This window comes from Meleagris gallopavo, chromosome 28, assembly GCF_000146605.3.
Source record: "Meleagris gallopavo isolate NT-WF06-2002-E0010 breed Aviagen turkey brand Nicholas breeding stock chromosome 28, Turkey_5.1, whole genome shotgun sequence".
NCBI lineage: Eukaryota > Metazoa > Chordata > Aves > Galliformes > Phasianidae > Meleagris > Meleagris gallopavo.
Window position 1 is genome coordinate 2,199,698 of NC_015038.2, and position 27,065 is coordinate 2,226,762.

The 27,065-nt window shown below is 49.9% G+C and overlaps 1 protein-coding gene across 3 annotated transcripts; it reads right to left on the reverse strand.

The window, feature by feature from the left end:
- CD34 (CD34 molecule) lies at positions 1-10,722 on the reverse strand. 3 transcript variants are annotated; one of them, XM_010724167.3, is made up of 8 exons: positions 10,445-10,722; positions 6,821-6,955; positions 5,963-6,285; positions 5,468-5,545; positions 3,508-3,655; positions 3,226-3,266; positions 2,434-2,598; positions 1-1,307 (listed from the first exon to the last, which is right to left on the reverse strand). In XM_010724167.3, exons 1-8 carry the CDS (start codon positions 10,521-10,523, stop codon positions 1,164-1,166), a joined length of 1,113 nt encoding a protein of 370 aa, XP_010722469.1. In that variant the 5' UTR covers positions 10,524-10,722; the 3' UTR covers positions 1-1,163. The 3 variants fall into 3 exon arrangements, with proteins under 3 accessions (XP_010722469.1, XP_003212970.1, XP_010722470.1); XM_003212922.4 differs by having other exon boundaries at positions 5,963-6,288; positions 10,445-10,720; XM_010724168.3 differs by having other exon boundaries at positions 1,173-1,307; positions 2,364-2,598; positions 5,963-6,288; positions 10,445-10,721.
- Between the last annotated feature and the right edge of the window lie 16,343 nt (positions 10,723-27,065).

Here is a 27,065-nt window from a genome sequence, read left to right on the forward strand (position 1 = left end):
TCAGCCTGCAGCCTCGTTTATTTCTCCAGGAATTAGCAGCACGTGGTAAACATCAGAAAATCAAACAAACGCCGTTTAATAACTTGATGCACGTCACTCGTCCAGCAGACGTGTCGGACAGCTTTGAGTCATCACGTTGTGCTGCAAAACAAGGGCTCACTGAGGTGTGGTCCTGAGCCCCACGTCCCAGCGGGATGAACACGCGGCGGCTCTGAGGACACTCATTTGTAATGCTTCTTTTTTCTCTTTTTTTTTTTTCTTTTTCACTGAGATGATTAAAATGAGGGCTGGGAGAAGCAGTTCACAGGGGAACGGCGCTCGGTTTGCTCCTGCGATTGGCATTTCAGCATTGGCTTTTTGTTACTGTAAAGTAAAAATACTTTGTTTTTGTCTGAATGGAAATGTCCATCACGGAGTCCAGCAGATGTCTGACCAGCAGCCCTTTGGCATCTTCTGTTCCCAAAGTCCTATGGAGGCCAAAGCTCCATTTTGTGGGGTGGGGTGATGGGACGACACGATGATGGATCACTACTGTGGTGTTAATGCCACCTCCAAGCTGGGAGATGGGCGAGACATCACCTTAAAACATCTACCTGCACCCTGGTGGGGTCAGTAGGGCTCAAGGTCTGTTTGTATTTCAGCCTTCAATGCCAGGTTGGAAGTGTTACACGGAGCTTCAGTACATTCTAAGAGACGAAAGAATGTCAAAGATGGCACAAAGGGCGAGGAGGGGATTAAACACCCCATGCTCTTAAAGGAAGAAGACGTCCTGTGCTTAAGGACGAGATAAAAAAACAGAAATCCCTGAAACCTGAAAGGTTCGTGTCACCGGAATCCCAATCTAACTATTTAAATCACGGTACCACCGAATCCTGGGGCTGCTGGTGCTCAGATCACCGCTGCAACTCGGATCGTGGCTTCAGCCTCCTCTGTTCAGCTGCATTTCTCACCGTGTGCTTTTAACAACAAGAGCAGAGGATGGCAGAAAAGAAGTTCCCTGTGCGATCATTGGAAGAAGGAAGGAGAGCACAGAAACGGCCCCAAGCAGCGCTGGAGCGCAACGTGCTTTGGGGCAACGGTGAAGTTCTTCACGGAAACGAGAAAAAGAATATAAAAAAAATGATGAAAAAGTTCAGTGTGAGGCACTCGTGCACTCCGTGGGGTCACATGGAGCTGTCGGCCAGGCTCTGCGCCGTGCCGCGGCCGTTGCGGGATGCGCCGTTCTCCTGCGCCCCGTTGGCACTCGGCTTCTCCTGCGGTGCAGGGCTGCCCTGGCTGCCAGTCTCCAGGTCGTAGTGGTCTTCATCCTGCAGGCAGCAAGAGAAGTGGTGTTAGGGAGGGAAGGTGGCTCTGCCACCAAGCAGAGGGTGGGTGGCATCCTGTGGGCAAGGGACCGGCACCCGCTAACATAGAGCCATGTGGACATGGAGCCCTGCTGGCAGCCAGGAGCTGTGCTTGTCCTCTGGGACCTGAAAAGAGGAGCTGTCAGGTGGGTGCTGGTGGATAACCCACCTTGGGTTGGCAGAGCTGCCCCAGCACTGAGTGGCTCTGCTTTCCTCTGGTGGCCAAGAAGAACCACCATGGAATGAAAGCTATGGGATTTTCCTACTTCACTTGCCCTATCTCTTGCAGCAACACACCAGCAGCTCAACACTGCACAGCATGGAGATGCATATGGGCCTGCCCATACACAGCTGTGCTCTGTGGCTCTTTACTGACACTGCTGCAAGGAGCAATCATCATCTCCTACTCAGGCACACTCACTCCATGTGCCCGTAATGCAGCAGGTCCCTTAGGGATGCAGCAGGGCCCACAGGGGTGCAGCAGGGCCCACAGGGGTGCAGCAGGGCCCATAGGGATGCAATAGATCCTTTGGTGTTCAGCAGGACCTGGTGATCCTGGGCTGTGGGCAGAGATTGCAGCCAACAGCAGAAGAGAGCAGAGGGTGGGCACCAGCACTGTGCATCCCATGTGCATCCTCTGATCTCTGTTCATTCCTCACCCCATATCTGTGGCAGTGAGGTCTGTGCTACTCATGGCAAAGTGGTGTGACACTGTTCAGCATCTATAACAGCAGCTCCCACCGTGTGCTGGCCCCATTGCCACCATTCAGGGCTGCACCCAGCAGTGCTGGGCTCCAGCTGCCTCTTGCACAGCTGCACATCTGGAGCGAGACCTTTCTGACAACGAAGCACTCCAATGGCTGCAGCACCACCCGTGAGCAATGATAGGAGAAAAGCCAGGCCCTGAAATTCGTGGCAAAGGAGTTCTGAGCGCTCAGGGTGTAACATGGACATAGGAGCATTTCTTCTTTCTTTCTTGATAACGTTTTATTAAGCGAGGGGAGGAAGAGCCTTTCTTACAGCATCAGTAAATGGGCGGCGGGGCGCCGGCTCCTGGCTACCGGGCGCTTTGCCACCTGTAGGCACTGACCAGCCTCTGTCCTGCAGGGCTCCAGCTCCGCCGCCGCATCAGGAAGTACCCAGCCGTGCCCAGAGCTGCCAGCAGGAGCCCAGAGGTGACCAAAGCCGTCAGTGTCTTCCGAGAAAAGTCCTGGTGGCTCCGCACGCTGCCCCGTTCGAGGGATTTGATTCCGAACTGAAAAAAAAAAAGAAAAGAACACTGCCAAAGAGAGCCAAGAGCCTCGCAAACAGGAAACGTGTGCGTCTGCTCTGCAGCTTCCAAACAAAGCTGCTCTTCACCTCCTTGGGAGATGCACACAAACAAGGCAGGGCTGTGCTGCCTGAGCTCTGTGCTTCGCTCACAGTGCAGTATCTGCTGCTGCACGCTGAGGTTTGCTACCCCACACCTGAGATTTAGAGCACGCATCTGCATGGATGGAGTATCTGTGAGCTGCTGCAGCTCTGCTGGCTGCCTTCATTTGGACACCTGGAGCTCGGCTTTAGGAGCCGGCAGCAGCCTCACTGCAGTGCTGAGAGCAGGAATTAATTAACATCACGCAATGCTTTGAAGATGCAGAGTTCCAATTACATCCTAAGAGTTATCATTAGGATCTAGCCCTTTTTAGAGAAGATACTACCCAATTTTACAGTGACTTCCAAGCAATTCTACCTTCCGTGCTTGCATCGAGGATCCTGGGGCACTGTTGCGGTGATTTTGGGCTCACTGCTGCCTGGCACAACAGTGGACTCCAGGCACTGAGACCATCCTGACACTGAGCTGCCTAAACCCCACTCCCAGGGCCCGACCTCTCTGGGCATTTACCTTTTCCCATTGAGACTCCTGGAGCACATCCATAGCAGGATCTGCAATTGTTAAACAGGAGAAGTGCATTACAAGGAGCGTCACATTGCAGTTGACATCAGCATGAGGAGCCCAGGAGCCACAAACCCCTTCACCCCTCCAGGTGCAACGCCATGGCTGAAACAAAACCCCAGAAGAAAGAGCTCCTCCCAGGCTGCAAGTGAGAATTGGTGCCCTACGGAGGCCTCCCCAGCCCCTCTCTGGGGCCTGAGGCATGGTGATGTCTGGGGCTCAGCTCCTGACCTGTGTTCCCATCGAGGATGAGCAGCAGGCACTCCTGGTCCACCTCGGACATGGCGAGTTTGATCTGGCAGGGTGGGGGAACACGGTGAGCATCCTCTTCACAGATCGTGCTCCATAAATCTGAGCCCTTCGTATCCAAAAAATGTTTCTGCAAGGTTTTCAAACAAAGAGCCATGAAACCAAGGATAAATGAAATTAAGATATTCATAGCAACTCTTGCAAGTGACATTTAAACAAAGCTAAATTTAGGATCTGAATGGCATGGCAAGTCCCTCCAATCTCTGGACGGAGCAAGCAGCCTGAAGAGCCCCATTGTTTCAGGATCCCAGGCAGGAGCTGAGAGGGAGGGGAAATAACAAAGAAGCATTTTGCCTTCCTGTTTAGGAAATGTCTTCAGAGTTTTCTCTAGGTTGCTGATCAAAGGCCAGGCAACAAAACACGCATTTCTCGCTTCTTAGAGCTGAGCCTTCGCTTGGGTGGAAGAGGAAGAGGAGAACTGCAGCCTTTCCCTCCCATGGGCAGGTTCCTGTATGGGACAGGACTGTCCTCCTTGCAGCTATTTCCAGATGCTGTCTGCCAGCAAAGCCACTGACCCCATGCCCCATCCCATCCCATCTCACTCTATCCTATCCCATCCCATCCCACTGGGCCACAATCACAGCCCCTCTGTCCCACACACAGCTCCACGCCGCCTGCCTTCCCCTGGAGTCCCACACCAACAGCCACACTGAGCAAACAAAAATGCAGAGATCTGTCCACGGCAGAATAACAAACAAATCAGTTTCAGCTGTCTCAGTAGAGCTTGGCGTGGGGACAAGGAAGGCCAAGATGGAACATGAGGCCCAAGTGTGTACTTTCCTTTCTCCGCTGTGGAAAGAACTCATCCACGTATCAGAGTTTCCCTTTGCAATTAGCAGAGCTGGGTGCCAGCTCATTGCTCATTTGCTTTGGGAAAAGCCAGCAGGAAGGACACAAGGCCATTCCCTCTGATCTGCCCCTTCTCGGCAGCTCCTATCAGTTCCCAACTGCAGCACCCACCACCAAGCCAAGCAGTTTGGAGCAGGGCATGCACTTTGCTATGGCCCTGTAGGATATCCTGCATGCTATACCATCCATGCTCGTGCAAGCCATGCAAATGCCAGGAGGTCCAGTGCCACTAGATGGCAAGCTGAACTCGGGAGCTTCCATACCAACCTGGCAAACCATTGCCACTGTAAACAATGTCATTTAACAGGCAATTTACAAAGGGAAGCCAAGCAGGAATTCACCCACTCAAAGTGGTCACAGCATGGCTGACCAGCAAAATAAGACTCATCTTTGTCATTTGTACCCAGGGTGCTGCCAAGCCTCTGTCCCATAAGGTTCTGCCCCTGTTGGGCTCTCCTGCAGCTCCTGCATGGAGGGCACATCTGCTCCTACTCACAGCAGCACCACAGCTGCCCCTTCCTTGCTCCTATAAATGGTTTTGGTGCAAAAAGCCGAAGGCTGTTACAGAGTGCCTGGGATTCCTCTGGGAGTCAGCACGGACAGGGACACAGCTCTGCCCCCAGGCTCCTTCCCTGGGCTGCTGGCAAGACAAGAAAAGGCGACTGTGTTCCCAACAGAGCAGAGGAAGGAGAACAATAAAGGCAGTTTCCTGTCAAATGTGGTGGGAGAGACTTCAGAAGCCAAACAGACCCCAGAGCTTCATAAGGAAAAAGGAGGATTTATGCAACCAGAAAGCGAGATTCCGTTGGGATCCCTTTGGGATCCTCCAGGGGCTGCTGCAGCCATCCTCCCCTTTTATTTGGCACAGCCCTAATGCTTTCCCTTAGGGATGAAAGTGCAAAGCTCTCCACCCCAAACCGACCCCCAGTACAGTGACCCCACCTCCTCCAGACTGCGAGTGATGCAAAATCCACCCCTGCTGCCCCCCACCTCCCGTGTGCCTCTCCATGGCAAATGTAGGGCAGCCACTCACACAGGTGTGGGACTCGTTGAGCCGCAGGCAGAGGGCTCCGCTGTCGCTCACTTCTTTGATGTTGTGGCACGTGATGGGCTGGAAGTCAGAAAGCAGTGCTGGGATTAGCGAACCACTGGAGTATTGTGTGCTGTCCAAAATGCAGATTTTGAAAGCAGAAGACCCCTCCAGAATGCTTGTGTTGTCTCCTCTGCTCAACAGCTCACAGCACAATGCTGAAGGTTCCTGGGTTGCCCTACGTAGCAGGGCTGCAAGCAATTTGCAGGGCTCTGCAGCACCTGTGCTTTGCTCACTCATCCTGGCCAAGGTGCATGCACTGCATCACCAGCTTTGTTCATCCCTCCCTACCCATGAAGGCCACAGTGCAGACCCAGACAGGGCTGGGAGCAAGACACCCTCTGTGATTGCTCACAGCCTGATGCGAAGCCACCCACTCTCCCCACTGCGTGGGATCACCAATGCAGACCATGTGCAGCCCTACCCCCCTCCTCTCACCTTGCTGACACCACCAGATGTGTGCAGCTGTGTGGTGTCCTCCGAGACCGCCGTCAGTCTGGGGGTGGCCGTGGAGCTGAGCGATGTTGATGCAGATGGGTGTGCAGCTGCTGTCGTTCTGGGGTGCAGTGTTGGGCTCAGCGTGGTGGGTGCCCCACTGCTTGTGTCCTCTGGATGGTTGTCCAGCAGTGGTGTGGGGGTCTGGCTGCTCTGAGTGCTGCTCTGGGTGCTGGGATGGGTGCTGGGATGGGTGCTGAACTGGGGGCTGTGCTCACTGCTGAGTCCTGGGGAACTGGGGCTGCCTGATGTGGGTTGAGCAGTGGCTGCTGTTTGGAAGAAATGCAGTGAGAAAGATGCACAGAGAAGCTTAAGTCCTCTGCAATCAGTGCGTGGCATCGCGCTGACTGAAGTACAATATTGATTTGTCATAGCCAGCAGCATCAGAAGGCGGCGTTGGCTGTGTAAGAAATGCATTAGGCTTGCTTAGGTTGCCTAATTGTTACATGAGCTCCATAATCTGTGCACAATGGGCTCAGTTCCTGGGCACACACTGCAACACTGCCAGGGTGCCATGGCCGACCTCCCCCCTTGATCTGGAGCCATCAGAGAGCTGGGGTAAAAAATTAATGAGGCCATCGTCCCATCCCGTCTTCTCTGTTTGATGGAGAGAATGGGGCTGAGCCACCAGGCCTGCAGGCAGCCAGAGCTGTGCTGCTTGGCTCTGGTGGCTGCACAGGAATAAAGCAATGGGTTTTCCCAGTGGGTTCTTTTTTCTGAGCCCATTCTCTGACCGCTGGGTTTCTAAGGGCACATCGTACCCATGCACTGAATAAATCTGATTAACAACGGAGTGATTACCAGGATTGCTGTCCTGCGTCGGTGCAGTGCTGCCCATGATGCCGGTGGGTGCCACACTGCCAGTGCTGCTCTGTGCTGTTGCCACGGCCAAGGACACAGCAGTTGAGCTGTCTGTGGGGCTGTCAGCAGCGGTACCTGGGGGAGAAGAAGCATTAGGGGCTGCGGCCAGGCCTCCGTCCACCCCTGTCCCATAGCTGCACAGGGAGGTTGAGCTCACAACTTTGCTTTCTTCTTGCCCCAAGTTGGCCTCGAGCTCACGTGGGTCCAGAGAGCAAACAGCTGGGAGAGCATCAAAGGCTCCGCGAGCACCAAAGCTCTGGGAGCACCGAGGATGGGCCCAGTTCTGCCCTCATCCTGCACACTCCGAGCTCCATCAGAGCGCTGCACAAAGCCGGATTGTGGAGCAGCTTGAATCGATAATCCTTGGAGGGAAGACTGAAGCCTTGGAAGAGATCTCTGTGTGTGCCTCGGGAAACAAAAGTTGGATCTGCAGCCGCAGGCAGCGTGTCAAAGTAAATAGAAACATTCCCATTGGCTGCGGCTCAGGCTCTGACTCATGAGCAAAAACATCTTTGGAGGTAAAGCAGAATGTTTGGGGAGTTGCTCGTTGCTCTAACTTAAAGTTTATATATTGCTTCCTGGTGTGTTCCAGAGATGACACTTCCAGCTTTCCTTTCTGCTGTGAACTTCATGAGTCAGTGAAAACACATTTCTTCCCATCTCTTAACCTTTTACATTCCTATTTCCACTTTTGCAAGCTGCTTCAGTGTCTCCTGCGGGGCTGTTGCTGTTTAAGACTCTTATCCAGATACTAAAGACAAACTAATATAAGATACGTTGTTTCGTTTGTGTTTCTGCCCAGCACAGCTCCGAGGAGCCTTACCTCACCCTTCCCAGCAGCGCTTCCACAGGGAGCAGTGCTGACATGGGCTGAGCAATGCCAGCAGTGGGGCTGGGTGTGCACTGTGCCCTTAGTATGCCTTGGGGTGCTGTGCCTTGGGGTGCTTTGCATTGGGGTGCCGTGTGTTGGGGTGCTCTGCTTTGGGATGCTGTGCATTTCAGTGCTGTGCATTTCAGTGCTGTGCATTTGGGTGCTGTGCATTTCAGCACAGTGCATTTGGGTGCTGTGCATTTGGGTGCTGTGCATTTGAGTGCTGTGCATTTCAGCACAGTGCATTTGGGTGCTGTGCATTTGGGTGCTGTGCATTTCAGCACAGTGCATTTGGATGCTGTGCATTTGGGTGCTATGCATTTCAGCACAGTGCATTTGGATGCTGTGCATTTGGATGCTGTGCATTTGGGTGCTGTGCATTTGGGTGCTGTGCATTTCACTGCTGTGCATTTGGGTGCTGTGCATTTCAGCACAGTGCATTTGGATGCTGTGCATTTCAGCACTGTGCACATCAGCATCGTCCTGACAGAACTTCTCCCAGCTAAAGCTATCAGCACTTGGCTGGAGGAGGCCCAGAGGACCTGGGTTGTTGGTTGAAGGCCGTGCTGCTGCTCAGAAGTCCCTGTGGGGCTGCTCAGAAGCAACGCTGCAGCTGCTCGGGGCTCTGCTGGGGTGGCTGCAGGTGGTCAGGGCCGGAGTCAGGCTCTGCTCTCAGGGAAGGTCTCTCCCCTCCCTGGCAGTTGCAGCCAATCCCATCCCTGAGTTTTTCTGAAGAATTTTAACAAATCAAAACCAGGAGGCGTGAGCCTGTGCCCAGAACTGAAGTAGTGCAAAGTTAAAGCCAGGCTTTGCATACAGCTCTGTGTTTGCATGGCAATCAGCCGGAAACTTTACATCACTGGAACTGAGGTGACCTCCCAAAGCACCACAGCCACCCCAGCACCTGTGAACTGTTCCAGATGTCTGCACGGCACCAGAGGTATTTCTGATCAAAGCCTTTTCACTCCGAATGTCTCAAATTGAAGCCTGGGTTACTGCTGGGTGCAGTTTGCAAGAAGATGCGTCACACAGTGCTGCTTTCTTCCTCCCTCCATTGTGGCACATGCAGCTGCTTCTACAGAAACCACGGTGAAGTTTTCTGCAGCACTGCAACTCATGAGACAAATAACCATCCAAACGTGAGCTGGAGGGTCCACCCTGAAGCGGCCATTTATTGCACACACGTTTTTAGCAGCTTTGCTAAACCGGGTCCAACAGAAAGCAAAACTCCACAATGCCAAAAAGATCAGCAAGCATGAAAAAAAAAAAAACGCCTTGCTTTGCGCCCACAGTCATGGATCACGGTGCTTTCTGCCCTGTGCCTGCAGCCCTACAAGGCAGAAGGTGCAGCCCAGAGGGATTCCCTGGACTTCAATTACACCTCCCGTGCGCCTTGGGACGCACAGCTCTGGGATTGCAGTGCGGAGATCCATCCTGCATTACTCACACATTCCCAGCCGTGCTGCTCCCGGCCATGTGGCAGGAACTGGGGCGGGTGGAGCCCTCTTCCCTCTGGAAATATCTGATAAAATCCCTGCTCTCCCCCCTCCCTCCTTGCACAGGATATGGGTGTGGGGCTGCAGGAGCGCTCCGTCGTGGCTGCGGGCTCGGGGCACCATGGGCTGCACGTGGACATTGGAAACCTCCTTTGCATCACTGATTTGTAGAGCTTTTCTGGATCTTGCAGGAAAACAATTAATAAAGAAACAATGCTTCCCAAAAACACAAGATTTAAGAAACAAAGTCGAGCTTGGCCGAAAAGACTGAACATGACATGGGCCAGCAGTGCTTGCATTGGGAGCATCCAAAGCACAGCTCCTATGTCCCACACAGGTGTGGAGCTGAGCATGGCCAGAAGCCCAGAGCTCACCCCACCCGCGAGGCTCCGTTCCGTGCCATGAACACAGCATGCAGGGCAGCGCAGCTCCCGGGGTGAGAAATCCACCCCAGCAGCAAAGGGAAAGGAGCGCCGTGGAACAGAAGAGCAAAACACAGCAAATTCCTTCAACAGAGGCAGTCCCTCACTTTGGCAGGAGTTGGGAGAAATTGCATCTGATGACACCCGCGGGTCCCTGGCTGCTGTCCCAGCACTCTGCGCCCGCACGGAGCGCTGCTTCACTTCTTTATTACTTTGTGGTTGTTGGGCTTGGGTCAAAAATGATAATATTTCCATATATAATAACCCCTTATTAATATATATATATTTTTTTCAGATGATGACTACTTTGAAGAGCTGGAATAGGAGAGTTTAATACTTAAGACTCATCCGATTTTCACAAAATGTTCAGTCCCTGCCACAAAACAGATTTATACTGCTGCAGAGCGAGGGGTGTCCTCAGCTGTGGGTGCACCCTGCAGCTTTGCATGCTGCATCTGCACCCCCTGTGTTATCTGCAGTACCGTTAGGGAGCTCTCCCATCTCGATAGCTGTCCTTCCCAGCCCAGCAGCATTCTGTTTGCAGCACCTCGTGTGTTGGGAAGGGTGCTCAGTGCAGCACTGCTCTGCAGAACATCAGTCAGGTGCTCTTTATGTGAAATTGCAATCTGCTCCGCTCCCACTACATACCCAACAAAACGCATTCCCCACACTTCACCCTTTCCAAAGACACAAAGCAGTTGCCCCATGCACTATTCCCACGCTGTTCCATTTCCCAGCAGCTGCATCCCTGATCTCTTCTGCAGCCCGCACTCACCAGACAACTTCACAAGGCAGAACGCGATCCAGAAAAGCTGCCTCCACTTCATCATGTGCACGCTTCCCCAGCACAGCATTCCTACTCAGGGCTCCCCGTAACTCTGGGTGCTGCTGGGTCCGCTCGTGGGTTCAGCTCTGCAGCACTGCTGAGCTCATGTGCTTGGTTGGAGTTCAAGTCCCTGAGCTCACTCGGTGCTGGGGTGGGTTTCAAGTCAGGAGTTGTGCATTGGTTCAAGACGGCGAGGTGGAGTTTGCCTGATTCGATCCCACGGTTTTATAGAGTTCATGGCAACCTCGCTATCACTTAGGTAATTTTCTCCTCCCTGCTTTCCTGCCAGCACTTCCAAACAAACAAACAGACGGAACAAATCTCCCCCAGCAAAGGAGCCCACAGCCCTCATTGTTTTAACCCTTTCCTGAGAGCTGCTGCCCCACACAAAGGGGCTCCAGCCCAGCAGAGCTGCTCCAAATCCACCCAAATCCACCCCCCGTGGGTATGGGGAACCCCCAGGAAATGGAAATGCTGAAAAATGGCTCCTGAAGCTGAGATTTTCTCATCAAATTTAGCAAGGAATTCAAGGATGTGAAATCATCACTGACCTGAAGAGAGGTAATTCCATTATCTTCACTAAATTGACTCTGGTCAAACTGAGAGCTGAATGAGATTTAGGGGAGGTCTACGAGAGAGCAGAATTCACAGGCAAAGCCTTCTGCTTAAAGCCTGGAGCAGAAAAGGGACTTGAGATGAAGAAGTGCCTCTGTGGAGCTAATTTCCATTAATGACACCCTATAGAAACATTGATAGCAGTGTAGAAACACCAACCCCACTCTTACTCCTAGGCTGAAGTTGACCATGTGGAAGTGGCATAGCTATGGCCATTTGAGAAACCAAACCCCAGTTATGTCAGAATTCTTCCTTTCCTGGTCTGACTGAATGATACCATCACTGGAAAAGTCACTGTTACCAGGAAACAAAAATGAGGTGGCCATGAAAACCACGGGCAATGAAGCATTCAGTGGATAGACTGACTTCTGTGGATGTCCCATTGCACCTCTACAGCCACATGGCTCCAGTCTGCAAAGGGATCAAAGGGAAGGAAAAAAAAGAATTATTTGTATTATGTACAAAGAGATCCCCAGACAGCATTTCCACGGTACGCGTTTGGTGGTGGGACAAAATTCCAGTAGCTTTTGTTTTTGGCTTAGGACAGGAAAAAGTCTCTTGGAAGGAAACATCTGTAGCTAAAAAATGTGCTCCAGCCTCTATATAAAGATTTCTATCGTGCTTTTAGACTTTTTCTTTGTATTGGATGATAGAATTATGTTTCGTTGAGAATGAAATAGCCTGGTAAACTGTGGTCTGTAAAACCTGAGCATGGATATAGTGCAGCTCTGCATCCAGTATTTGCTCTTTTTCCCCCTCCATAACACATATATGCTCTGGTAAATGCAAGACTCAGTGCAAACACAGGTCTGCATGCATATCAGCTTAGAAAATACATTCGAAAGATGAAATAAGTAGATAGAGGCAAAGGTCCAATTTAAATAATAGGAAAATGTTTTCATTTCTGTCTTATTGAAGTGAGGATTTGGTTTGCATAGCACAATTGGAAACAAAAACTGAAATTCTCAAGTTTCAGCTCCTGGGAAGTCCAAAGACCACTGGTGAGATCCAAAGTGCCACCGCACAGCAAAGCGTTGGGAACAGCCTCAGTAGGACTGGGGGGTTTGGGAGAACCTGTGCAATGGTTTGTCTGAGCACTAATATTGAACCACGGGGACAGAACAAAACGAACCAACAACTTTCCATTCTGCAGAGTGAAACAGTTGAACAGAAATTAAGGCAATTCTGCAATGGCATTGGCCATGGTGCAGATGCCTCCAACCCCTCCTATCCCACCTTGCAGCCCTACAGACCCCAGCCCCACAGATCTCAGTCCCACAGCCCCGGTCCCCAATGTCCCTTCCTGTCCTCTCCCATCCGCTGGCCCCATTTCCTGCCATTCTCCTGCTGCCCCAGCTGCTGCATGGAAGGGACCAGCAGCATCATCCGGGTCTGGCTGCCAGTCATGTCTCACCTTTCAGAAACAAACTAAAAATAGAGGGCTGGGCTAAGAATAGGCAGTGGCCAGGCCTGCCAGACACCAGGATAAGACCCAACGCCTTCAGCTTCCAGGGGAAGCTGGGCTGCATTTAAATGAAACTCCCCGTGACAAAGGTGTGGGTTTGCATTAATTCCCATTGCCACTGCTTGCACCAAGTGCATCAGAACATGCCTTGCAGCTCATGGTAGGATGGTGACTCGCTAAAGCGTGGCACAATGGGCAAATTGAACATATCCTCAAAACGAGGAATAAAAAATAATAATAATAATAAAAAAAAAAGATGAAATGCTTCTGAAGATCTCTCCAATTGAAAGCATGGACCTATGGTGGTTTAGATGAGATACCTCGAGGTGCTTTCACCCATTGCTTTGCCTGTAGGAGTGATGTCAGATGGCGGCGGTGGCATCCAATGAGCACCCAGTGAGCATCACCAGCAGCTGCCACAGCTGGAGCAGGAACAGGGCAGGTCCTGGCACCCTTGTCCCTTCCCATAGGACTGTCCCATCTCTTTGGCTGCCCACAGATGGGGACACACGGACCTCTGAGCACACAGTGAACATGCAGAACACCCAGCTGTAGCCATGCTCTGCGCTGATTTCCCTCTGTCTGTTCACTGAGCAGAAGGTAATACTTCTCGTGGACGTGGCTCTCCATTGAATCCTCTGCTCAAAGCGAATCGATGCAAATGAGCACTGCGAAATTATTTCCTCCTCTCAGCATTGTAACGGGATTTTATAGTTAAAAATCATCTCGACGCCGTCGCCATCAGCTGTCCGAGGTTAACAATGGCTGAGACAATCTGACCCAAACACTTGAGGGGTCAAGTGCCCACATTTCAGACAGCACGGTGATGAAGGCTTGTTCGCATAGGCTGGGAATTTGGCCAAGTATTTAAGGGTGATTTAATTTAATTGTGAATGATGCAATAGACATATGGCTAGGAAGTTATACGCCAGGAAACACGTTTTCTATAAGTATTTCAGCAGGCAGATGACACACAATAGTTTTGGTGTAGTCATTTCCCCACCTCCTAAAAGCTGCTATTTTGAACAGAAGAAATAATTCAGTTCCCCACCAAGCTCCCAAGACACCAACGCTACTGACCCAGAGGACGTGCAGCGTTAGAGGACTATTTCTGCACAAAACCCCATCAAAGGAACAAAACCTTGTGCTCACCTATCCGTTCCCATGCCAAAGTTTCAAGGCACGTTCAGCACTGAGCAAATATCGGTGCTTCATGGCGGTCCCAACATGATGGGGGAGCAGAGCAGAGCACCCAGCAGTGTGCAACGCCACTGTATATATATATATAAATTCAGGCAAACTCCTGCCTGCAAGTGCACTTAATGAGTTCCTCGTTATTTATTGCACCTTTACGCAGCTATTGTTTATTCATTTACCCTCAGCAGAGCCATTCCTCAGAGAGAAACAGCCGAAACAAACCAACAAGATCCGTTTTTGATGCGTAGATCGTATATTTGCTCTACTTTTTAAAAAAAAAAAAAGCTTTGGAAAACATTAAATGAAATCTGCAGTTGTAAGAAGTATAGCACACCGCTAAGGAAAGTGATGTATTAAAACAAATCACTTTGTATGATTACTCCACTAAAATCAATACCTTCAAATAATGAGTGGATGGGAAGCGTACACACGGCTGCGTTTGAACAAACCATATGGTGAATATATTGTTTAACAGTTTTATGCCTTAAACTTTTACTTCAAGACTGTTGGTTCGGATCTAATCAAGGCTGTGCTCATTTACTGCCTTCTGTCTGCTCAGCACTTTGCAGGGTATTACCGAGTCCTTAATCTAGTTTTAAGGGGCAGGCTACAATGTAAATCACACCATTTAAGCGTTTCCCATGGAACTGTTCCCTAGATGCGTATTTTCCACGAGTCAGAGAGAAAAATGGAGAATCTGGAAAGCCGGGAGCCAACAAAAAGCTGTGGCTTCCCTCCTTGCAAGAGCAAGGGCCTCTGTGTGGCTGCTGCCTGTAATTTGGTGTCCTCAAGGTCTCATTTGTGCATTGCAGGAAAAGGTGCCATCATTTGGATACACAGTGAGCAGCAAGGAGATACAGCGATGCATGAAAGCAAGCAGGGCAGGACAGCGATGAACCAGTCATATCCCCATCTCCATCCATCACTCCCTTGGGACTGCACCATGGTCTCATTAACCTGGCTGGTCTCACGGACTGCTTTTCATTGCTGTGCCATCCGAGCTGCTCCGCTATAATAAACAGCGGCGCCACGAAACGCCGGTAAAAATCATTAAAGCGTAAGTCTGGTAATTTAGTGCAAAGATTAGCTTCTCCACCCAGATCTACAGCTTGCTGATTGCAATTTATTCCTCACGTTTATGGATGGCATATAACTGCGTGTGCTGGATCCACGGCCAGGCTTTCCCACCCATCACGAGGAGCTCCAGCGGTGCGGACGGACAGAAGGACAGAGGTGGGGCTGCAGCTCATCCCAAAGCACAGGGCATAGGGAAAGCATAGGGAAAAGCCATCCAAATCTGCATCCCTGCTGTGTCCGGGGGGATTTCTCCAGTGTGGAGAAGTGATGGTATTTCCAGGTGACGAAACCCAAACGGTGATTATGAAATAAAGGGTTGACTTTTACTCTGAGTAAATATCAGTTAGTGGCAGGTGGCAGCGAAGCATCAGATGAGACATAGAACTCATCAGCGGCGGTGATGAAAGGCATCTTTAGGAGCACTGGGGGAAAAGCACTGGAAAGGGCTCTCATCTCCACCCCGGCAATTGCTGATAATAAAGTGCTGCTGTTTTCTACCTGGCAATGAGGTCCCAGAGGTACGAGCCTCTCTGTTTTTCAAAGGAAGGTTTGTTCAAACACGCAGACAGGAGCATCCCTGCTCATTACCCATCCTGCTGCTGCTGACCCGCTGCACTGGAAGTGGTTGCAGCCCTCATTCAAGTTATCCTTTTGTTTTGATTTTTAAAGTCGTCTCCGCTGTCTTGGAGGGATAAATAAAATGAAACAGAAATCTGAGAGCCACTTCTGTGGTTGTCTCCTGAAGAGAAGGCTGCAGCAGCAAAACTGCCTCAACTTCAGTGCGAGGTGACCTGAAAAAAAACGACAGGGCTCTGCTCACAGCCACGAGCACACAGCTAAATTCATACACCACTTACTTATTGATGTGTTTGTACAATAGGAGTGGCTGGGAAGGCTGCAGACTCCCAGGTACCTTCTGATGGCACATAATAAGCACAGACAACACAGACCTACAGTGAATAATAGAACAAAAAGCTTCCAGTAGCACTGAAAATCAAAGTGCATATGCGATCAGTGCTCTCCAGTGAAACCTCCGGGGAAGGGGAGTGAGGGGCATCCATGAGCCTGGGGAGCAGGAGGTGGGTGTTACAAAGCAGCTGCATGAAAATCTACACCCCTCCCCCCCCTCCCAAAATATCAGAGTTTAAAATCATGCATGCTGTGCCACCACACGAGCTGCAGAGCATCTCACAGTGTCACTGAAAAGGTCCAATTAAAGAAGAGGCATAGGAAGAACACCCAAGCTGTGGGTACAATCTCAAACCTGTGGTCTCAATACTCAGTATTTTTCTTTTTAGCCCCATCAAATGCATTTTTCCCCCTCTGGTACTGAGTTGGCATCACTGCTGCTGAAAGTCCTGACACCATCAGCTGTTGGTGATGTTCCCAGTGTTCCCAGGATGGGAATATTTCTGTTCTGTGCCTTTAGGACATCTTCACCGCAAGGATCTCAAGCACTTGTGATGAACAAAGAGCACCTTAATTTCATACAGAGAGAATCCAGGGCTCTGCTTGGGGGAACAAGGGGAGGCCAAGGGATGCTGCGGATGGAGCCAAGGGAGATGCTGCAACCCAGTATAACAGCAGCAGTGCACGCGTGGATGTGTGGGAGCAAAATTTGTCTTCATGAGCAGCCCAGCAGAGTGCAGCATCTCCTGTAACAAGGCTTGTTCTGCTGTGACATCCCATGCAAGGCAACGGGCACAGCCAGGGCAGTCAGAGGAGAGAGGCGATTTTCCCTGATGAGGAATACTAGAAATCTGCTTGTTTTTCTCCATCACAAACTTCTCCCCTGACCCCCCAGGACACGGCCCTTTGCACAGCACTTGCAATCTTTGGCAATGTGGAGATGAGAGGCGACGCCGCATCATTAGCTAAAGCGCTGCAGCGACACGGGGCACGCGATCAATGCACGGGGCTGAGGCTCCATTACTTATGAGAAATGCTTCAGAGAGCACTTTGGAAACACAAGGCCTCTCCTGAGACCTCTCCGAGATGGCTTCAGATTAATTGTTCCAGGTTTGTTGGTTTGTTTTTATGGAGGAAGGAAGATTTGTTTGCTTTTCACCTCCTCCCCTGGAGTTCCACCATCATCTTTTTTCATTAGGATGGTGGCAGGAGGTCAATAGAGTGCCCTGTCTGAGCGAGATTCCTCCATCATCTGAAGGGGAAACTTTTAGATGTGATGCTCTCCAAGCCATGCGTCTGATGGCATTTTGTTTCCATGCAAGAGAACAAAGAATAGCACAACCCTCTGCACCCCATAGGGGTCAGCCACACACACACGGCAGCTCTCCACCCTCCCTCTCTCCATCCTTATCACCATTCTCTCTGGTTTTGGGTTTCCTTAATTATTTGGGAATCTGGAGAATAATCTGTTGTCAAATCCCGCAGAACAAATTGAACGTCAGGTTTTCAAACCACTCTAATAAAGCAGATGGTATCGTGAGCCTGCAAATCTCCTCCCAACCTCAATGCATCTAAACGCTGACAGATTATCCATTAATGGGCAGATTAATCCTCAACAGCAAAAACAGTGGGAAGGAAAATGCATGCCTTTGTCTCCGTAGCAGGAAAAATGAGCTCGCTAATACGTGTGGCTCACGGGAGAGGTGGCCATGGACCGATGGAGAATCGCAGCAAATTGCTTCCCATGCCTTGAACTAGACCGAGCATCTGCAGCTTCTCAGCCACACTTCTTTTGGGTGTAGAGCCTTCAGTCTTTTTGAAGAACAGTTGGAGAGGTTGAGGAGCAGTGCCCACATGTGCAGGCAGCTAAGAAAGCTTTTGGTCCCTTCCTCCAAACAGATCATAGAATCACAGAATAGCTTGGGTTGAAAGGGGACCCCCAAGGATCATCAATTCCAGCCCTCCTGCCATAGGCAGGGCCACCAACCTCCAGATCTGGTCATTGTCAACAATCCTGATCATCTCCTTCCCTTCCCATCTCAGATGTGGACAGAAGCCTTTCTGCCCAAAGAGAGATCATTCAGGCTTTGGCTCTCTCCTCTTTGTGCATCTCAATGGCAGCCAGTGCTCCTTCATCGCCATTGTGTGACCAAGAAAAGGATTTTTGGTCTGTGTCAAAAGCACAGCATCCCCTTCTCAATGCTGTCCCCTCCTCTTCTCATTGCTGATTTGCTTGGCAGGTGTGAAATATTAATTGCCTCACATGGGAGCTTGGCTCGCTGTCTGTCGCATTTGACTGAAATATCATTCTCTGCTGCAAATATAATTACTGGGGGTCTGGATTTTAAAAATAGCCTCTTGCCTGTCTGTTAATTAGGAGCCACGCTTTGCTACACAACGAGATATTTTGGTTAATTATAAAAGAGAAAAGGACAAATTTGTCATGTCTTTTGTTTTCGTTGCGCCGTGGCTGCGGTGACAGCGCGGTGATGGACGGCTCTGCCAGCTGCTGTGGGGGGACACGGCCCTGGGGGAGCTGCTTCCAGAGGGGTGCAGACAAAGGCAGGGAAATTTCAGCCAGAACCTGGCTCTGCTCCCCCAGAAACTGTTTGAAGACCCGCCTGTTTCAAAGCAAGGAGGTATTCATGCGAAATCTGCTGCTGGATGCACTGAACCTCTGCTGCTCATGTTTTGCATCCCCAAGTCCCCATCCCCAAGGTCACAATGCCTCTCTTTTCTCTTGCTAAGAGCTCACACCAGTGGTCAGACACAATTCTGCTTTGTCTCTTAAAAATAAAAAAGAAAAATGCCATTTCCAAAGCGCCAACACAGAGAATAGCAATGATGAGTTAGGGAATGGTGGATACGAGTGCCAGCCAACCTCTCCTTGGCCTCAGGTGCTTCATTAGTAACGTGTTAATCAGCCTCCAGAGGAACACAGACCAGCAGGGAAGGACTAAAGTGCTCCATCACTTGAGGATGCACTGTGCTGGACCACCACTGCCATCCCCATGGCCAATGGAGAGAAGAGCACAGGACCAACCGAAGGACCGACCACATGTGTTTATAAAGCATCAGTGCCAATACTTTGCATTAGGATGCACTGATAGAATGTTTTATAATTATTTATGCAATTATCCAGCATTTCGAAGGACCCGTGATAATGGCTTAAACTGAAGTATTAAACAGGCATGATAATTATCCCAGCAATATTGAAAGTTGTACTGTCAAATAATAATGTCATGCGCATTAAGAAAGCTCTCAGAAATAGCAGAATAACTCAAGATGAATGACACAAAAGTCCCATATCCTTTTCCTGAAAACAAGGAGAACTTTGTCTATGCAAAATTAAACATGGACAGAGCACATATGGAGGTATCATACATGACAACTGGTAACAAACAGAAGTGAGAGAGGAAAACATCTCTTCAGCCTGGAGCAATTGTGCAAGGATTGCACCCAGGAATGGAAAAGGTTGTCCCTAAAACAGCAGCCTGGAGAGCATCCTGAGGCACAAAGCCCACCCAAAGCCACCTCTGTGTCACGTTCCCTCTCCCATTCTGCCTCAGTAGCAGCTCCTGGGGGAAACACTCAGGATAATAAATGTCAGTACGAAAAAATAATCAGAGAGATTCCAGCCAGCAGCATCATAAAACCCCACTGAATGAACTGCAGCAACTGTGTGCCTGCCTTCTCCTTCTGCCAATGCCTCAGCAACACTTAGAAGAGTGGCACCAACTCTGTACCCTTGTGATGAAGATTAAAACATGAAGCCCAGTAGAAATCCTTGTAAATTATCGAAGCTGTAGCTCATTATAATGGTAGAAGTGAGCCTTTCTTTTCAGCAAGTGACATGGGAGCAGAAAAATGGCAGGATAATGATGCTCAGGCAGAACAATTATTGCATTGTGATAAAGGAAGGCGAAGTTTATCATTCTGATTACCACCCTGAATTTTTGTGTGCCTGCTTCAGACCCAAGGCATCTCCTCTGCAGCAGTCTCTGATGCTCCATTGATGCAGGTGGGTCTGCCTGGGCAATGCAGTGAGGACAGCCCAGGACAGCAGAGGCTGCAGCCCTGAGTAAGGAGTGGGTTAACTCCTGCCAGCATTTCTTTCTCCTCTGGGGATGTTTGCATGACACTTTGCCCACAAAGCATGTCAGTATAAAGCACGGTGTAAGAGTGACATAACTTTTATCAAGGGGAAATTTAAGGCTTAACTGCCTTTAAAACGCTGGCGTCACTCACTGCATGTGCCAACTCTTTTAGAATATTGCACTCATTATATGTAATTCTCCCTCCTCTCGGAGAAATATTAGCATGTACTTTTCTCCCTGTCAATCACTTTCCTGACCTTTGCATCATCAGCCCTCTTTAAGGCTCACATCTCAGAGCCTCTGCAAACGACATGCCATGAAGCCGGCCCTGAAAAAGGATCCCAAACACACAGTGAGATCCTTTTGGGGAATTCGAAGCCCAGTGCTGTGGCTCCCAGTCATCACTGGGAGCAGAGCTGTGTCCCATCCTGCAGTCTGCAATCAAAAATAGCTCCGTCCTTGTGGAGGTGCATTCAAATACATCATCAAAATTCAAAGCCGGTCCATTCACAATCCATCGTCTCTGTGCATAGATGAAGTTTTGGTTTCGTGTCATAGAATCGTAGAATTGCTCAGGTTGGAAAAGACCCTCAAGATCATCAAGTCCAACCACAACCTGGCCATCCTACCCCAACTCTAACAGCAACTAAATCACGTCCCTGAGCACCACATCCAGATGGATTTTAAACACATCCAGGGATGGTGACTCAACCACCTCCCTGTGCAGCCCATTCCAGTGCTTAACAACCCTTTTGTAAAGAAGTTTTTCCTGATATCCAACCTAAACCCTGGTGTAACTTGAGGCCATTTCCCCTCATCCTGTCACCAGTGAGAAGAGACCAGCCCTGCTCTGCTGCAATCAGCTTTCAGGTATTGGAAGAGAGCAATAATGTCTCCCCTCAGCCTCCTCTTCCCCAGACCAAACAGCCCCAGCTCCTTCAGTCTCTCCTCATAGCCCACATTCTCCAAGCCCTTCCCCAGCCTCGTTGCCCTTCTCTGGACCTGCTCCAGCACCTCCATGTCTTTTCTGTACTCAGGTGCCCAAAACTGAACGCAGCACTCGATGTGAGGCTTCACCAGTGCCAAATACAGGGCAGGATGACTTCCCTGCTCCTGCTCAGCACACCATTCCTGATCCAAGCCATTGGATGCCATTGGCCTTTTTGGCCACCTGGGCACACTGCTGGCTCATATTCAGCCAACTGTCCACCAGCACACCAAGGTCCCTTTCTGTCAGGCAGCTTTCCAGACACTCCTCCTGCCTGCCCTGGTGCACGGCTACAGATCAGCACAGCAAACACACACACCTCACAAAGACAGCATATCTCAGACCGCGTACATCCATCTCCATCACCGCTTCAAAGAGAAAGAAAAAAAAAAGAAGAGAGAGAAGGGAGGAAACGCTGTAACATCCAGCGTTATTTAGATTAACCATCCTTTGGTCGGACATTTAGGCACGGAGGAGAACACGGGTTAAACCCGCAGCGCACTGCACGGGCGCAGCAGCAGCGCCTCCGTGCCGGGATGGGCAGCAGTGCGGGGAGAGCGGAGCACCGGCAGAGGGCGGACGGAGCAGCGAGCGGAGCGCTGAGCTGAAGCACTGAGCCACGGAGGTCGGAATCGACCCCTCCGGGATGGGAACCCCGAGGGTCCTTCCCGGGTGGGGAGAGCTGTGTGTCCCCTTTGTATGCGGGAAGGCATTTGGTGCAGGTTTGGGGTCACTGTTGTGGTTACGGGTGCTGGAGGAGAGGAAAGTTTCAGTGGTGGACCTCTTGCTCTGCTCCTTATAGCCCCGGGGAGCTGCTGCTTGCACCCAGAGCTGCTTCATGAGCCCACTCAGCAGCGAGGATCAGCTGGCTCTCACACACCTTAGCTCAGCCTTGGTGAGCCTAAACCATTAAAGCAAAGCAGGTGGAAAGCAAACCTGGTGCAACTCTCCACTGCAGCAGCCCCAGCAAACCTGGCCCAAAGCCGTGTCACCCAAATTGCGGCTCTCACCCTCCCTGCATGCCCCACACCCCTCTCCCATCCCAGCCACCTACAGCATTTCACCTGGCTTCTTGGTGAGACAAAGCGAGAAGGAAATGTAAAGAAATGCTGTATGGAAATGGGAACCTGTGCCAACGTGGCTCGGGGAGCTCTGGGTAAGGAGCAGCTGTGATTTGCCAAGCCAACCAGAAAATTAAAAAGGATTGTTGTACAAACACGCAGAGGGCGTGTGGGTGTGTGCACACATGAGTGGGGTGGCCCCACTTCAGGAGGGACCCCTCTGCACTGCGAGGTGCCTTGTGCCTACCTGCACTGAACAGCAGGGGAGGGGCTGCAGCCCCTTTGGTTCTCCATTCTCCTTTCCCAGGTGAGATGGGAAAAACTCAGTGCTTTACAGAGCATCTCTGCACCCCATGCCTGCTGCTCTCTGGGGGATCTGCTTGCATTCCTCTCCCACCGGGCCTGAATGCATTTCTTGCTGAGGGTTAGAAGAATTCACTTACACTCTAATTTAATGAAGTGTCTTAGACGTGGATTTAATCACAGCATTAAGGTAACGGTCACTGCATCCAAGCTGATGATTGCAAACTTCTTTCCTGAGCAGGCAGCTCTGCTGCATCCTTATTAATCCAAAAAAAAAAATCACATCCATATTAATCACTCCGCAGATTATTGCTCCGCTCATATTCATTACCAACCAGCTAATCCCCCAGCACTGGGGTATTACCTTCCACCAGCTGCCTCCACACTGCTCAGCTGCAGATGGAGAAGATTTCTGTGCTGTTCCAGAGCTGTGGGGCTGGGGTTGAGCTCTGTGCAGAGCCCCCACTCAACTGATGGATGGTTTGCATGAATGAGGGTTTCGGGAGATGCCTGCAATCAGCACAGAGCTGGGAGACTGTGCAGGCAAGAAAAGCACCGAGCACAAAGCAATGCTTTGATTTATCTCCTGGAGTGGATTTGAGCATTTCCAGGGCTTGATCTTCTGCTTGCTTTACTTCTGCTGGGTGCGTGGTCCTCAGCCACCTCCCTCCTGGGCAGGGTGATGGCCCTCCGAGCCGCCTTTGTTGAAGGCCACAATGCAGTGTGTGTGAGCACAAGCAAAGCACGAGGTCTGTGACCCAGCCCGTACAGCCCTGTACAGCCCCAGGCCATGCCTTTGTGCTGAGCTCACAGAGATGGTGGGTTCCTGCTGCAAGAGTCAAGCAGACGTTGAGAGAATGGTTAAAAACTCATGCAAAAGCAGCTCAGCTCCTGAGATCCTCTCCTTTGTGAAAGCTGAACATGGCCAAAACAAACAAACAAACACCCAAACCAACCAACCAACCAACCAAAAACAAACACAAAAACCCCCACCTTACTTGTAAGCATTTCTGTTACCTCCTCAAAGCTCAGTCCCACTGAGTGCCCTCAGAATTTAACGAGACCTCCCAGCAATGGGTAAGGAGCATCTTAGAGATTTTGGAGCGGAGAAAGGCAGATGGGTTGCACTCACAGTGCCTGCAAGGAAGCTGGGAGTGGAGCATGGGGGAGAATTCTCTCCACTGAAGGAATCAGTGGAGGATATTGATTGCTTGGATACACCATGGGGTTGCAATGCCTCCAGCACTGGGAGCACAGCAGATCCTGCAGCTCCTCCTGAAGCTGAGCAGAGCAAAGGAGCAAAACCATCACAGTGCGAGTGCGTTTTTCAGGTGGTATCAGTGAACCTGGCTTTGTTTTAACCAGGCTGTGGGGCAGAGAACTCATATTCCATAGCCCATAGTCGTGGGGGAACCTCCTGCTCCCTTCCCAGCCCTGCTCCGAGGGGAAGGAGGTGTGGGGTGAGCAGGGAGCACTGGGGAGGACACCCATATGGCCCCACTGGATGAAAAGAACAGCAGTTTTACTGGGGAGAGAATAGGACCTGTTTATAAATCCTCGACCATTATTCCTGGTGCTCGCTCCCCAGACAGGAAAGCCCATTTCCAGGAGCATTAAGGGTGAAATGACAGTCATAAAGCGCCAGCAATCAAACGTGAAAAGAGCAGCCCAATTCATTAATAGTGAGAGAAGCTGATAGAGACATTCTTAATTATCAGATATTACCGTGGAGTTAATTCTTACCTGAGTTGCTTAAGCTTGGCCATCCTTCCCTTTTCTTTGACGTTTTGCCATAGGGCAGCATGGAACATTTGTAATTAGATTCCCTCACTGGAGCTAATTATGAAGCAACAATAAAAATGGAGTGCTTTCCATTTTCATCAGTATTATTTTGAACTAAAACCAAACCCTCTGCCTCGGCTCTGGTATCTGTAATTTAACACAAAACCTGGGATATAAATAGGAACATTCACTCTGCATTATGCCACGCATCTATTTTATTTTGTACTGCAATGCATTCACATTATTTTATATGCACATACCTGGACAACCATATCTACATATCTATGTGTATCCCAAGCAGGACCAGCAAAGATTCTTTTGTCTGCAGAGACTTCATGACTTTCTGCTCCACGGATATCTGCCTATAGGGAAAGGTTTAGCCCCAAAATTCTGGATAGGGAGTGCAGAACAGCAATCAGCATGTCTTGCAGCCTGATGGCAAGCACTTGGTGCTTAAGAAGCAAAACCTATGATTAAGCAAAAGAAGTGTCATTTTGGCTAGTTTTCACCTTCAAAACCAGGGACTGTTCCAGAGTTGGTATTTGTTGGACACGTCTCACTGTCTGCCACCCATAACTCAAAATAAATTTCCATTAGCAATGAGTTAGCCACTTCCATCTAACAACCCCACGCATGCTTACTGGAATAAAAAGCAATAGATTCCTGTGTTTCTTATTGCCCATTTAGGATAACTGTCTGGTTGCATACAATTACATGTCACCCTCTAGCTAAGCATCCACAGAAGAGAAAAGACGCTGGAATTTAAACAGGTCAAAATTAATGCCATGATTGCAGTTGATAATTCCAAGTGTCACTTCCATTAACTCATCTTGATAACCAGGCTGGAAAAGCCAGCTCCAGGATGTCCAAACTCCTTCCCACTACTTACGGAGTGATGGTAATCTGCAATCAATAGGCCAATCTCGTTTGGAGGGGGAAATAAAGCTGGAACTGGGGCAGCTCCTGAGGCTGGGGGTGATGCCAGGCTCTTGGGTTGTGGGAGGAAGACCTGAGGACCACAGCCTCAGCACAAGCCCAGGGATCTGTTCCAGCAGTGCCTCCCAAAGTGCTGTTTGTGGTTCATACCTTCTCCACATTGGACATGGGAATTGACTGAGGGCTCTGAGCCATCTGCATTTTATATAACCTTTATTAAGCATCGCTTGACCTTGTCAGTGCCGATAAAGCCCTGGGAAGTGCATGCCAGATAAAATGTAGTTTTAATTGAGTATACTTATTATATTAAATATATGAACGGGGCGCAGATGAATACAAATGACCTCTGTTTAATGCTTTCGATTCACGTCGAGATTCCTTTTGACTTTAAGGAGCTGAAGGAGTCAATCACATTCCCAGGGGGTGGAAAACAGTCCTGCTGCTGCCACCAGCATCTCTGCTACAGCACAGGGTGAGTCAGAGCAGGTCCGAGCATCCCTGGGGCTCCTGCACGTCACTTCCCCTCCTGCAGCCTTTTGGAAAGCTCTGGGTATCTCACATCATGTTTTCCCATTTGGATGAACCCAAAGCACAAATGAAAAGCAATTGTCTCCTCTACTGTTTTTCAGCTCTGCAAGACACCCACAAAGACACTCCATCCCAGCACCTCCCAGTTTAGCACAAACAGCTGCAGGTGGGGCCCATGGAGTGGATCTGCAAAGGCTGAGCTCTGCTGGTTCGGGTGGCAGCAAGCAGGATGCTGCCCTGCTGCTCCGTCGCATTCGTGTCAAGCTTTGCTTTCAACGTGAGAAAAATAACATGAAATGACCTGCCTGAGGAGCAGGCTGTCTCCCTGACATATTTGCATTAGCTTCAAATAGGAAGAGCTTCCCATCAGCCTATTAGCACTGCACTAAAACAAGCGGACTCGGTGTCAAATGGCTGAATAAAACCACATCTCGGGGCAGCACTGAGCTCCCTGCTGCGAGCCGCCTCCTGCCTTGGATTTATCCTTTCAATTACCTCATTTAAAAAGAAGAAACGAAGACCCTTCAGAAGAAGCGGTGAGACCTCTTGTTTGAGATCCCCGTGTTTCTTTTGCAGTCTTTCCTTAAGGGTCTCTGTTTTTCTGTCACTTATCATCATCCGGAGTAATTTGGGGCTGTTAGAGAAAGTTCATTGCTGTAATTGCAACCATATTGGCCATTAAAGTTGACAGACAGCTGCTGGAGAAGTCACTTGCTGATTCCTACCACTCAGCAAGATGCCTCTCAGCATTTGCTCAAACGTTAGCTTGAATTTATGAAATGGAAGCAAACACGTTTTACCGTGAGGACCGATCATCTCAATGGGGAAAGAATTGAAGAACCCACCTGATTTATTGGCAAACACCATTTGCATGCTCCTTCCCACCACTTAGCACTGCCGATCCGCATCCTGCATTCTCTGTCCCATGCAAGCAAAACTGCCCGGAGGAGGGACCCCTCAGCCCTTCTGCTGCCTTCTGGATGACCGTCCAGCACTTCTCACCACACCTTCCTGAAGACACTGAGCAAAGATACTGCAACCCTGCAGTGAAGGATCTGAAAAAGCAGAAAGAGGGGCCAAAGAAAGCTGCAGCCCCCTCCCGTGGTACCACGGACCCCCCTGTGCTCACCTGCACCCAAAGAGCATTCGCACCTCATCACAGCAAAGTGTTTCCTGCTGCAAAGGCAGAACAACTGCTACACAGCACGTGGCAGAAGAGAAGGACCCACTCGTGACGTGCTTTTTGTTGCTGTTTTTTTAACCAGTAAACTTTATTTATATATAACAACAGTACAAAGTGAGTCCTTGGCTTGCAAAATAGGAGTGTTTCATATTTACAATAGGTACACAATAATATATTAGAATAATAACAAAACCCCCTTTTTCCTTGGAACATTTTTAAATACTTAAACTTTCTTACATTTTTCTTTTTCCACAGCACTTGTAAAAACAACAACAACAAAAAAAAACAAACAGACAATCATCTTAAAAAAAAATATAATACAGAACTCCAGTGTGTCAAGTATAACGGGAGGGGAGGAACCAGAGAACAATAAGGTGGAATGGGTACGGATACAAATCCATTCGTTATTCCTGCCAACACACGACCCCT

Excerpts from the sequence above, each read along its gene's own strand:
- CD34 (XM_003212922.4), bottom strand. The coding sequence starts at position 10,523 with ATGCTGTGCTGGGGAAGCGTGCACATGATGAAGTGGAGGCAGCTTTTC. Across the intron at positions 6,289-6,820 it reads GACGCAGGACAGCAATCCTG|CAGCCACTGCTCAACCCACA; the intron begins GTAATCACTCCG and ends TCTTCCAAACAG. Across the intron at positions 1,308-2,433 it reads GCCCTGCAGGACAGAGGCTG|GATGAAGACCACTACGACCT; the intron begins GTCAGTGCCTAC and ends TGCTGCCTGCAG.